We start from the raw sequence: 11,166 nt of genomic DNA, 5'->3' as shown, positions 1-11,166 counted from the left end.
CGGAGGTGAAAGAAGGAGGTTTTAATGACATGACGGATGTGGGGCTCAAGGGAGAGGATAGAATCAAAGATCACGCCAAGGTTGCGGGCCTGGGGAGATGGGAGACAATGGTGCCGTCGATGGTGAGAGTGGGGTTATTGGTTTTGCTGAGTGTGGATTTGGAGCCTATGAGGAGGAATTCTGTTTTGTCGCTGTTGAGTTTGAGGAAGTTGTGTTGCATCCAGGTTTTAATAGCTGACAGACAGGAGTTGATGTGGGAGTGGGGAGGATTGTGGGGGGATTTGGTGCTGAGGTAGATCTGGGTGTCATCGGCATAGCAGTGGAAGTCCAGGTTGAAGTGGCGGAGTATCTGACCAAGAGGGAGGATGTAGATGATGAAGAGGAGGGGGCCGAGTACGGAGCCTTGAGTGACTGTGGCTGTGGCAGAGGTGTGGTTATGGAGAGAGATGAAGTGGGATCTGTTGGATAGGTAGGAGTGGAGCCAGCTGAGTGCAGTACCTTCGATACTGAGGTCTTTGAGTCTGATGAGCAGGATGTTATGGCTCACGGTATCGAAGGCTGCACTCAGGTCGAGGAGGATGAGGATGTTGAGGGAACCGGTGTCAGCTGGTGGACTGACAGTGCTACTGTCAAAAATGTGACCTCTGTTTTACTATAAAAACAATATTATGCCATATAAATGTGTAGTTTAAAACAGTTAAAAATCCAGCCAAACTGCAGTAAATGCACTTTTAACAACCATCTAGACTAAGCAAGAGGGCTAAACGCTATAAGCGCAAGGTAGCGGGTGAGATATCTGTGGCTAGCCCAAGCTAGAGCTAAAACAAAATTGACTTATTGATTTTTTCCCTAGCTGTTATGATATCTGTAATTGAAAAGTCTTGGTTATTCAGTTAGTTATTCCACATAGGCCTAACCAATGAAACAGCAGATTAAACAATGATGATGCAAAATAAAAATCTAGCTAAACTCTAGCTAGCTAAAAGTTAGCTATCTTGTGATATCTCCGTAGCAGCTAAGTTTAACTTTTGCTTTCGCTGTGCTTTTGATTCCAAAAAGAACACATTTTGCTACTGTGTTTTTCTCTATATATCTCTTGAGACTGCATTTTTTTTTGCTTTTGTGTGGCATTTTTTTTAATTCATTGTGAAATGACCATCCCAGAGCCATAGATTGAATTTAAAATCCTTCTCCTGACCTACAAAGCTCTAAATGGTCTAGCACCATCATATCTAGAAGAGCTCTTAGTACCTTATTGCCCCACGAGAGCACTACGCTCGGAAAATTCAGAGCTACTTGTGGTTCCTAGAGTCTCTAAAAGTAGGATGGGAGCCAGAGCCTTCAGCTACCAGGCTCCTCTCCTGTGGAACCAGCTCCCAGTCTGGGTCCGGGGGGCAGACACTGTCACCACATTTAAGAATAAACTGAAAACCCTCCTCTTTGATAAAGCGTATAGTTAGGGAGTGAGGAGATCCAGAAATGCTTGTTACTAACTAAGCTCTGGGGAGTTTACTCCCCGGAGTCCTCATGTTTCTTTTTCCCAGCATATTTTGTTGGATTAGGATGGCACCAAGATCTCGGTTGCAGCTGTCACCGTGGTCCTGCTTCACTACACCCTGCTACACCCTGCTATGCTCTACGGTGCCGTGCTGCGTCCTGCTGAACCTGCTACATCCAGCCATGCCCTGCTGTGCCACGCTACATACTGTAACGTCCTGCAGTGCCCTGCTATGACATGAACTATTACGACTACCATTTTCAAGTCACTGTTCCATTATCTTTGTGACTATTATTGCCACTGTTCATCACATCCCCAACCGGCACCGTCAGACACCGCCTACCAAGAGCCTGGGTCTGGCTGAGGTTTCTTCCTAAAAGGGAGTTTTTCCTCGCCACTGTCGCACTAAATGCTTGCTCTTGAATTACTAGAATTGTTGGGACTTTATAAATTATAGAGTGTGGTCTAGACCTACTCTATCTGTAAAGTGTCTCGAGATAACTCTTGTTATGATTTGATACTATAAATAAAATTGAATTGAATTGAATTAAATTGAATAGAGAGAAACATTTGTTTTTCATTGAAAAATGTTTTTCTCTATTACTCTGGGCCAGCCTAAAATAAAGCATTAGGCCTACAACCTTTTTATATGTAGTTAATAGGTCGTGATTCTACTACGCCTCTGTATCACACCAACTAGTCAGACTTTCAACCATCTGTTAGAATCCTTCATAATAAAGTGGTTAAAATCACATTCTGCATATAATTAGCTGCCAACCACGAACTAATTTATTATAAACCAACCAAACGAAGGCCTCCACTAAGTGTTAATAAATTCATGGGGCTGCAAAATCCCAGATAATTTATATAGGACATTTTACTGTGGTAATAGGAGTGCCCACATACTTTTGGCCACATAGTTTATAACTTCCACTTCCTTGTGGGCTGAGCTTCATTTGCCGTTACCATGGGAAACAGGGGTCGCAGGGCAAAAACGTTTGTACACTTTAACTCTGTGTATTTACTCCAGTAATATATCACTGTTTATGTACAGTTTGAGTTTACGTCCTCATTTTCAAACTTACAATGAGTAATCGAAATTCCACGCTGGATCCGTTACATTTTGGTACAGTAAAGCCTGTCCTGGTTTGTGACCAGAAACGTCGTGCGCGGGCGAATACTGGGCTTCCGGTTCGGAAGGAGTCGGACTCCCGGGAGAATCATGACCGCCGAAAGCTGCAGCTGAGTCGGCGGCACGCGCCCTGGAGATCCAGTGAGGCACCACCACATCTGGAAACTAAACCAGTGATCCTGGACAATGTGGGACAACATGTGGAAAAGGTATTTCAGTTATTATCCTAAAAACGGCATAATTTCAGTCAAATTCAATACAGTTTGTTTTGTTTGTCTTTTTGTGTAATGGAACGAGGCTTTATAAAACTTTCTCTCAGATGACTTTCCATCCCCACACCCTGTAAACACATCATTACCAAATCATTCTGATGCCTTGAATCAGGATTAACTTCAAAGATGGCTTGCAGTTTATTCATTTCACCCAAAATCTTTTGAAACTCACTCTCTCTCTCTCTCTCTCTCTCTCTCTCTCTCTCTCTCTCTCTCTCTCTCTCTCTCTCTCTCTCTCTCTCTCTCTTTCTCTCTCTCTCTCTCTCTCTCTCTCTCTCTCTCTCTGTGCTATCTTTTTTTACAATTTCTGATTGATCCCATCCTATCTGGCAGCTGCTAAAGATCAGAAAGTCTTCACATGGTGCCTTCTGCTTTTCCTTCCTTGAACTGCTAATGCCCCTCTCAAGTTATATTTTCATATCATTCTGTGTATATGTTTGTGATCCCTTTCATTTCATGGCAGTGCTTATATCTCTCATTCATCATCAGTAACCCAAGCTGCCCCCCCTCCCCTCCCCTCCCCGGGCTACACAGAGCAGTCCATTAAAGACCACTTGCTCTTTAATGGACACATACCGCCCTCAAGCACACCAAGTGTGTCGCAAATCAAATGCTCTAGCCCAGATGAAAATAAATTTCAAATATGCAGTCAAAGTATGGGAAACACACCTATGGCCCAGTTTACTTTAATCGTCCTCAGTGTGCGATTTAAGGTGAAGAGGATCTCAGAGGTAGTTTTGAAGGCTCGGTGGGCTCTTCAGAGTCAGCTTTCATAATCAGTAACACAGATGTTGTGTCTGATCCCCCAAAGCCTGTTACCACTAACAAATGCATTTGAAGTAAGACATTGCCAATTGTACGATGATAACAGTCACATATGCTCATGGGAGGGCTCAGCAGAGGCCAGTCACAGCGACTCATGAGGCTTCAAACAGCCCGCCACGGAACCAGGAGGTATTAGCTGCTAATGCATCAAGGGGGATGAAGTGTCAAATGGCTGGTTTGTTCCTGTGGACACTGCATTCATCATAGTTATTGTGAGGCTGGCTCAGTCACTGAGGCTGGCTGGAAAATAGAGAGACGTGGTCCATATCAAAACTGACACATCCAAATGGAGTGGCTTATATATGGAAATATATTTTTGGAAAAGCTGTTTTACAAGTTATTGCAGCCAGCAATGAGTCCGAAATAATTCGGAGTGATGCTTGAACCTCGATCTAACATAAAACGATGGTATTGGTCGAAGAAATGTTTTCGCAGAATTGGTTTAGCCATGCCTGTTGCCAATCCATTGTCTCTATGACTACAGTGAACAGGAATCACCCTGTATACACTGTAAATCACCAAGGAGGGAAAACAAGGCAATCTCATCTTCTGCAGTTTCCTGCTCTGTTATTGCATTCACAATGCTTTTGATTTAGCTCTCTGTGGGGCTGTTAAGACAAATGCAATACTAACTAAATTGTTTGGTGTATGTGTGTTACTCCTGGGTGGAGATGGAAATACACAGGACAAGGCCACTTTACAGACCACTTCTAAAAGAAGTATTTTTTTCTGTTACATGTATAGTATTAGAACATGCATTTCCTGTGTGCATTCATATGCGCACATACAGTATTCATATGCTGACGTCTCTATTCTTTGTGTCCACTGAAGTAGCAGAGAGGCAACAACAGTGTCCTGGTTTGACTCGAAAGAGATTTGCAACAAATGAGCTCATCCATCAGCAGAAGTGTGTGGAGACAAGGGGATGATGAGGAGAAGGAGGGTGAGGAGGAAGATGAGAAGGAGGGTGAGGAGGAAGATGAAGAGAAGCGGTGGGGCGGAGCAGGGGCCCAGCAGAGGCAGGACCGCTCAGAAAGCAGCCTCACATTAAAATATGACGGCTGTGGCATTTCTGTGGTCTCCAGCACCTTCTTTTGTCCTTTGGATGTTGCAGCTCGAAGACCTGAGCTCAGCTTGGTCTTGTCCAATTCATCAGTAGCTTTGCCATAAATCTAAAAAATATCGTGACATTTACAGGGGTAGCATTTTTAAGTGTATTAACCACCAAGGATTCAGCATTTACTCTCTGCAGTTTTCCTCTTTTTCGCCAGTTGTTAGGTTGGAAATCATCCTTTCTGACAGTATCATTACAGTACATTTGGTATCAGTTTGTTTCAACTCCTAATTGAAGATGTATCATATTTACAGTGAGTAAAATATTTAAATCTAAGACTTCATGTTTTTTTTTTGGCCTGACAATCATTATATGGAAATATTCTAAATTGCTTGTGCATCATTTTAGACACATTTCCCCCAAAATAGAGCCTGATATACAATATGTGTTATCTTTGGAAACTTTGGGATCTATGTTTTTAACATGTTGGAAATAAGTGTTCTCACTTTAACGTTCGTCATCCCTTGGATCTAATGTGTTTTGTAGATGGCTAAACAAGTAAAATGAAAAATCTGAAGAAAAGAAAAATCCATTAATATCAAGTCCAAGCTAAGACACTTTGCCTCCTCTCTGATGATCTATTCATAGGCGACTACAGATGACCCACCAAAGAAAGTCGACCAATCCATTAACCGCAACCCTCCAGATTCCACAGGAGGTTGTAAGGTGTGACTGTTACTCATTGAGCCCACATTTCTTCTCCTCTCACACCCTGCTATCTAATTTATTTAGTAGAAAACATCAGTTTATCTTGCATACGGAGATTTTTCTACTGCAGTTAATAATTGGAGATTAATTGCCTGACTATCTGTCGTTTCCATAAGCGATGTCATATTAGAGACACAATCTTTACTCTTGGCCTAGTGCCCAATTTTCCTCAGCAGAGGTCACATGGGGATGCGTCAGAGCCTTTCATCTGTGAAAAAGTGCTCCAAGCTCCAGAGCTACTCGGAAGACAAAAAGATAATAGCTGCTTGTCCTTTTTTGTTTTTTATGTCTTTGTTTTTATGTGCTTTCTTTTCAGAGTTGGCCAGTTTGTCGTACGCAGGCTGGAAAACGAGCAGATATCGTTTCCCTGAGGAAGCATCTGGGCCACGCCAGGTGAGGGTTACATCTGTGGGTGTGGAACAATGAATCCCTTCTGTTGATATAAATATGTGGCGTCTCGCTGCTTTCCCCCCTGAAACTGATGTAGACTGCAGCAATTTGTAAAGAAAAAAAACATCACATTTAACAATAACATGAAAAACGGGAAATCTGCAACAGTTTGCTCACTGCAGGTATGCTCAGCTTTCAGCGCTTCTGTGTCCTGCAGGCAGTGGAGTCCTGGCACTGACAAAGCTGTGGCATTTGGATTGGTGTGTGTGTGTTGTGAGTGTGTGTGCAACCCCCTAACCCCACCACAGGGTGTGGAGACAACATCCTCTGGGGGCAGCCAAGGGTACTTCCAACCGGCTGACATTTCTGACAGCCTCTGATAGAGCCCGGAGTGTTGAATTATTCATACAGGTGTTATGGGGAAAGGTTGCCATTTTCACAGGAGATACTAACCCCCAGATGAATTGTAGCTGTAAGTGAACACAGTAGTAATGATTTCGGGCTGTGATGCCGTTTAGGCCAAATGGCAGCCCATTCTCTGTCAGCTCACATGCTGAAAGCTCATACATTTCGCTGCTTCTCTGGCCAGAGCAGACCTCTTAAACTTTATCAGCCTGGTTTTGTTTTTCAGTTCGGGAAGTTAGGTGGAAACATTTGACACTTATTGATCAGTTTTTCAGCTATTCCATATTTCATAACGGCTGTCTTAATGGAAATATGAACAATCTGAATATCACCACTAGACACTGAAGGGTCTGTTCATCCAAATCACAAAAAAGCACATTGTGTCACTTTCCTCTAGTGGAGGATAAAACATGTTACTTAGTGAGCTTTAGAGGTGCTGGTAGGTGTGTTTTTTTGCTTTAGAGAGAGCAAGACAAGCTGTTTCCCCCTTCCAATTTTTATGCTAAGCTACAATAATTGCTCAAATACAAGTATAAGTGCTTTCTAATGAAGACATTATCTTTGTCATGGTTATAATGACAAATATGATTTTATTTATTTTAATTTTATTTTTGTTACATATTTTGAGCAGCACAGTCACACTTAATGGCATTATCATGTACATACTACTTAATTATTTATCAAATTCCATTCACTTCCATTTGGATGAACGGCCTCTTGCAGCTATACAGTTCATAAACTATATGCAAAGAATCAAAATGATTAACTGAAATGCATCACTTTGTTTGATTAAAATAATCAAAGGCGTGCTGTCAGGTCTAATATGCGTTTTGTTTTTGACATAGGTGTTTGACTGAAAATATTTATTGTTTATTGGCTGGCAGGTGTCTGATAAAGTTAGATTTCAGGACAGCTCAAATATATTAAGGTCGACAGTTTAACTACTCTTCCATAATCCTCTTGACATGAATTAAATTAATGAAGATCCTGACAAGTGAAATTCTTTTCACTTGTCAGGATACATTATTTTCTTTATCTGGATGTCCCAACATGTTGTTGCACGTACTGTACGTACACTACCTCTGAGAAACAAGATCAAAGGATAAGTTTAGTTTAAATCATTCCGTTTGCAAAGCTTTGTTTGCAATCAGTTTAACATCATAGTTTCCAGGAGTTAAATATACCTTCAGAAAAAATATCACAAGTCTAAAGCATAAAAATATCAGAGAAATGGAATGACAATATTGCATAGTGTCAAACAGTGTTTTCCTTAGGTTTGTGGGAGACTTAGGTGCATGTTATTTGGCGGGGGGTTTATGGGTCCTCCCTTAAGAAAATATTACATTTCTTCAATACAAAAAAATGTAATTTCACATAATTTTGGACCATGGTTATTACCATATGTGTGTCTAAAACGTTGGAAAAGCTAGAGCAGATAATAAATAAATAACACTCAAAAAGCCTAAAGGCAAAACTGAGCCCACTGAGGGCCAACTACAATAATTAGATCTGAGAAAAGTTAGTTACATTCATTTGGCCTAGGTGGCACCCAAAACGGCTTGGGCCTAAGCCTTATATTGGTAAGGAAAACCAAGTCAAATGTTTTTTCAAATGGCCTTTGTCCTCCTCTATAGAATGGGGATTTGTTAGCCTAGAAATCTAGACGCACCCTAGCGGCAGCAAATTTAATTTGCAGCCAACATCTTGATGTGGGTCTGGCTTGTTACATAATTTAGGTAATCCCAAAAAACACAGACACAGATGTAATGAATTGTCTCCATTTAAAGATGAGGTGGAAATTAGGACACACATTTAAAGATATTCACTTGAATTTGATGGATTCCTGCATCACAACAGTCATGTTATTTACATCATATCTACATAAGATGTTTTTTTGCATCTTGGCACTGCTTAATGGGTTTTACTAATCCTTATATAGCATGCATGCAGTCACTAATTACTGTCACAATATGGAGGTAAAGTGGGATGCTCCATGAAGTGATCTGGTGTGCAGACACCATGTGAGTCCACTTTGGTTTTGTATTTTTGCTTGTCTGAGTAGACACTGCAAAGCCTAATCAGCGTTTTGGCTCTTACCCTTGCCCGTGGCACTCGGTCATTTATGAGTGCACCAGCCTGTGTTGTCGTGGTCTGCCATTTGTCTCTGGCGATGTTGACATGAAACATCCCACGCTGTCTTGTCAACACTACTGCGAGTCCTGTTTCTCATCACGTTGCAGCTGACAGATAATACATTATAATTAGGATTTAATTATGAAATCTGTTTGAACTTGTAAATGTCAATGTTGCAGTTGCTTGTGTAGCATACCCTACAAAATTCACCATGCTAAAGGCTTTAATCATAGCTTGCGCATGAAAAATTCACGTATTGAAATTGATGATAATGTGAGAGTAGATCGAGAATGGAGCCACACCATCTGAGTTGGTCTAATCACTGTAAAGATTCCTCACCTACCACAAACCCTATCTCTTTTGTTGCCTGGCAACAAGCTGCCACCCAAGGGCTCCCATCATCTGATCTGGTAAATAACTATCGCCCGTCACCACCACCCTCCCCCAGTGTACAAATGTCTACATTTTTTACATTGCAATCAATTTTTAACCACCAATCAAGCCTCCTGTCCAAGCATTGTCATCTTTAATGAGCTTTTCAAGCCAGGCTCTGATTTGTGGTTAAGATTCACTCTCACAAAGAAGAATAACTTGTTATTGACTGGAAAGACAGACGGTGGTTCTTCTTGGCTTTCAAACACAAAAGTTCCATTGTCTGTTTACGTATTGATGATACATTGCTTCTTCTCAATGCCTTTTATTTTCTAGTCACACCTAATTCTGCAGCCTGTCATTGACTCGGCAGCTTTCTCCTGTCTGCTTCTTTCTCTCTCTTCCCCTCCTTTCCCTTCAGCATATTATTGTTCAGCTTTCATGTTACATTGCTGCTGTTGTCACAAACACTTGTGCATATGGTGCATCAAACACAAGCAAAATAAAACACCCACTTGCCTGCCAGTTAGAAGATATTAATCAATTAAAAAGCACACACACACTAGCTGAACTAAAGTGAAGGAGCCACTTTAGCACAAAGCGCTCACAAAATTAGTCACATCTAAAGGCAAGGTCACTGAGCCACCTCCCACACTCTTGGCAGGGAAAAACTTTTTGCACATTCAAAGCTACGAGTCATTAGCGATGCTGATAGAAACACACTTTAATTAAGACTGCTGCATTTTGTTCTTAGATGTCACATCTGAAGATTAATAAGTTATATCAGGGGTGTGGTGGTATGCAAATAAAGCAGACATGCCTCCGAGCTAAACTAGTGCACTCAGTGTATCACCGAACAGGGCCAAATTAGCATGCTGGAACACAAGTGCTCTGTGGCCCCCTCCTAGGCTGAAGTGCTTGGCTCTACTTGTGGGCAAAATATTACCAGCCAGCTGCTCGCTAGATAACAAATAGGAACTGGAGCAGCAGAGGTTTGGAACATATGCAGGCGTTCGTGCCTTCGTTTGTCTGGTTTCACCATTGCAAAAAATCTAGTTTGCCTGTAAAGGAAAAGTCATGAGAATATTGTAAGGTCACTGTGGCTCTGTCCCTCACTCTTCTTCTTGTTGGATTATTGCCATGTTTATAGTCAGGAAATTAAAGCTGCTGCTCGTCTTGCTTCTTCTCTATATTCATCGTGAGTCGCTCTGGGCAACTGGGTTAGCTACATGTCAAACAAACCTAATGAATGCATTTCCCTCCCCTATTAAACATTTGCAAAATTACATCATTTACATCATGGTTGTCTTAGGAGAACTGGATAGCATGTTCCAGGCACCCTATCCAGCTCTCTTAGTACATCCATGGCTTACATCCATTTTTGCTAGCTAGCTAGCTGTCTTTTTCTTCTCTGCCATCTTCTTTTTGAATAATTACTAAGTAAGGGTCATTAATGCCACCAACTGTCAATCAGTGGAATAGCATTAAACTTGTAATTTGCATTACATCACCTGTGTGCACATCCTCATGCGTGTGCTAGTGCACATTCAGTTGGACCTCAGAATATTGTAAAAGAAAACACTATGATCATATCTTCTTGATACAATTTCTATTAAAGTATATAAACAATAATATAGAATTAGTGACCAACCCTAAATAAATTATTCTCTAGATTCACAGTCATATTGGAATTCCTGACTGCTAGCCTCTTCCAACATCCGCAACACCAATATAAGCTAAACCAAAGCCTTACTTTATTTTATTATATTTTAAAGCACATATACAGCCCTGTAATATTCCAAAATCAAAGGATCATACACAACTTTGACTCGTCATGACAGCTCACCATAAAGAGCTTCGTAGCAGCATGCACTTTGACCAGCTTTTCTCTGCCTCCTTCACTCAAAAGAAGGCAAACTGCTCATGTTATTAAGAAACACTAGGGTGTGTTACCTCTGCCGGTCTACTGGCAAAGTCACCTTGACCGTTGCTTCTAAGCTGCGTCTTTTAATTTTCCACTACAGCTTTATTGCAAAGGTAATTACGCGTGCAGTATATGAGAAAAACAAGCAAACTGTATTTGAGAAAAGGTTATGGTTGAAAGCTAAACCGCAATAATTAAGTCATTAATCTGGCCAGACGTAACACGTTTTTCCCATAATGCTCTAGTTAGGTGTCATTTGTGCCTGCCTGCTGCTTCGGGTTGTTTTGATTTGGAAGATTTACTGTGTGCGTGTGCGTGTGCGTGCAGGGCTGTGAGGGATAATCCTTTTGATCGTAACTCATCGGCTTTGATGGTTTTTGTATGACTGACAAA

General features: G+C 41.3%; 1 protein-coding gene across 3 annotated transcripts in view; it reads left to right on the top strand.

Annotated features, from left to right (window-relative positions):
• The first annotated feature begins 2,486 nt into the window (after nt 1-2,486).
• LOC116054304 (coiled-coil domain-containing protein 60) overlaps nt 2,487-11,166 on the top strand; it is a 59,687-nt gene continuing 51,007 nt past the window's right edge. For 2 of the 3 annotated variants that reach the window (XM_035996345.1, XM_031305786.2), the window contains exons 1-3: nt 2,487-2,839; nt 5,430-5,507; nt 5,866-5,942. In XM_035996345.1, coding sequence (XP_035852238.1) covers nt 2,585-2,839; nt 5,430-5,507; nt 5,866-5,942 — 410 coding nt within the window. In that variant the 5' untranslated portion in view covers nt 2,487-2,584. The remainder of the gene's footprint in view (nt 2,840-5,429; nt 5,508-5,865; nt 5,943-11,166) is intronic. The other variant, XM_031305787.2, reaches the window with a different exon arrangement.

The sequence above is a fragment of the Sander lucioperca genome, chromosome 2 (assembly GCF_008315115.2).
Source record: "Sander lucioperca isolate FBNREF2018 chromosome 2, SLUC_FBN_1.2, whole genome shotgun sequence".
In the NCBI taxonomy this organism is placed as follows: domain Eukaryota; kingdom Metazoa; phylum Chordata; class Actinopteri; order Perciformes; family Percidae; genus Sander; species Sander lucioperca.
This window is presented reverse-complemented; position numbering and strand designations above follow the sequence as displayed.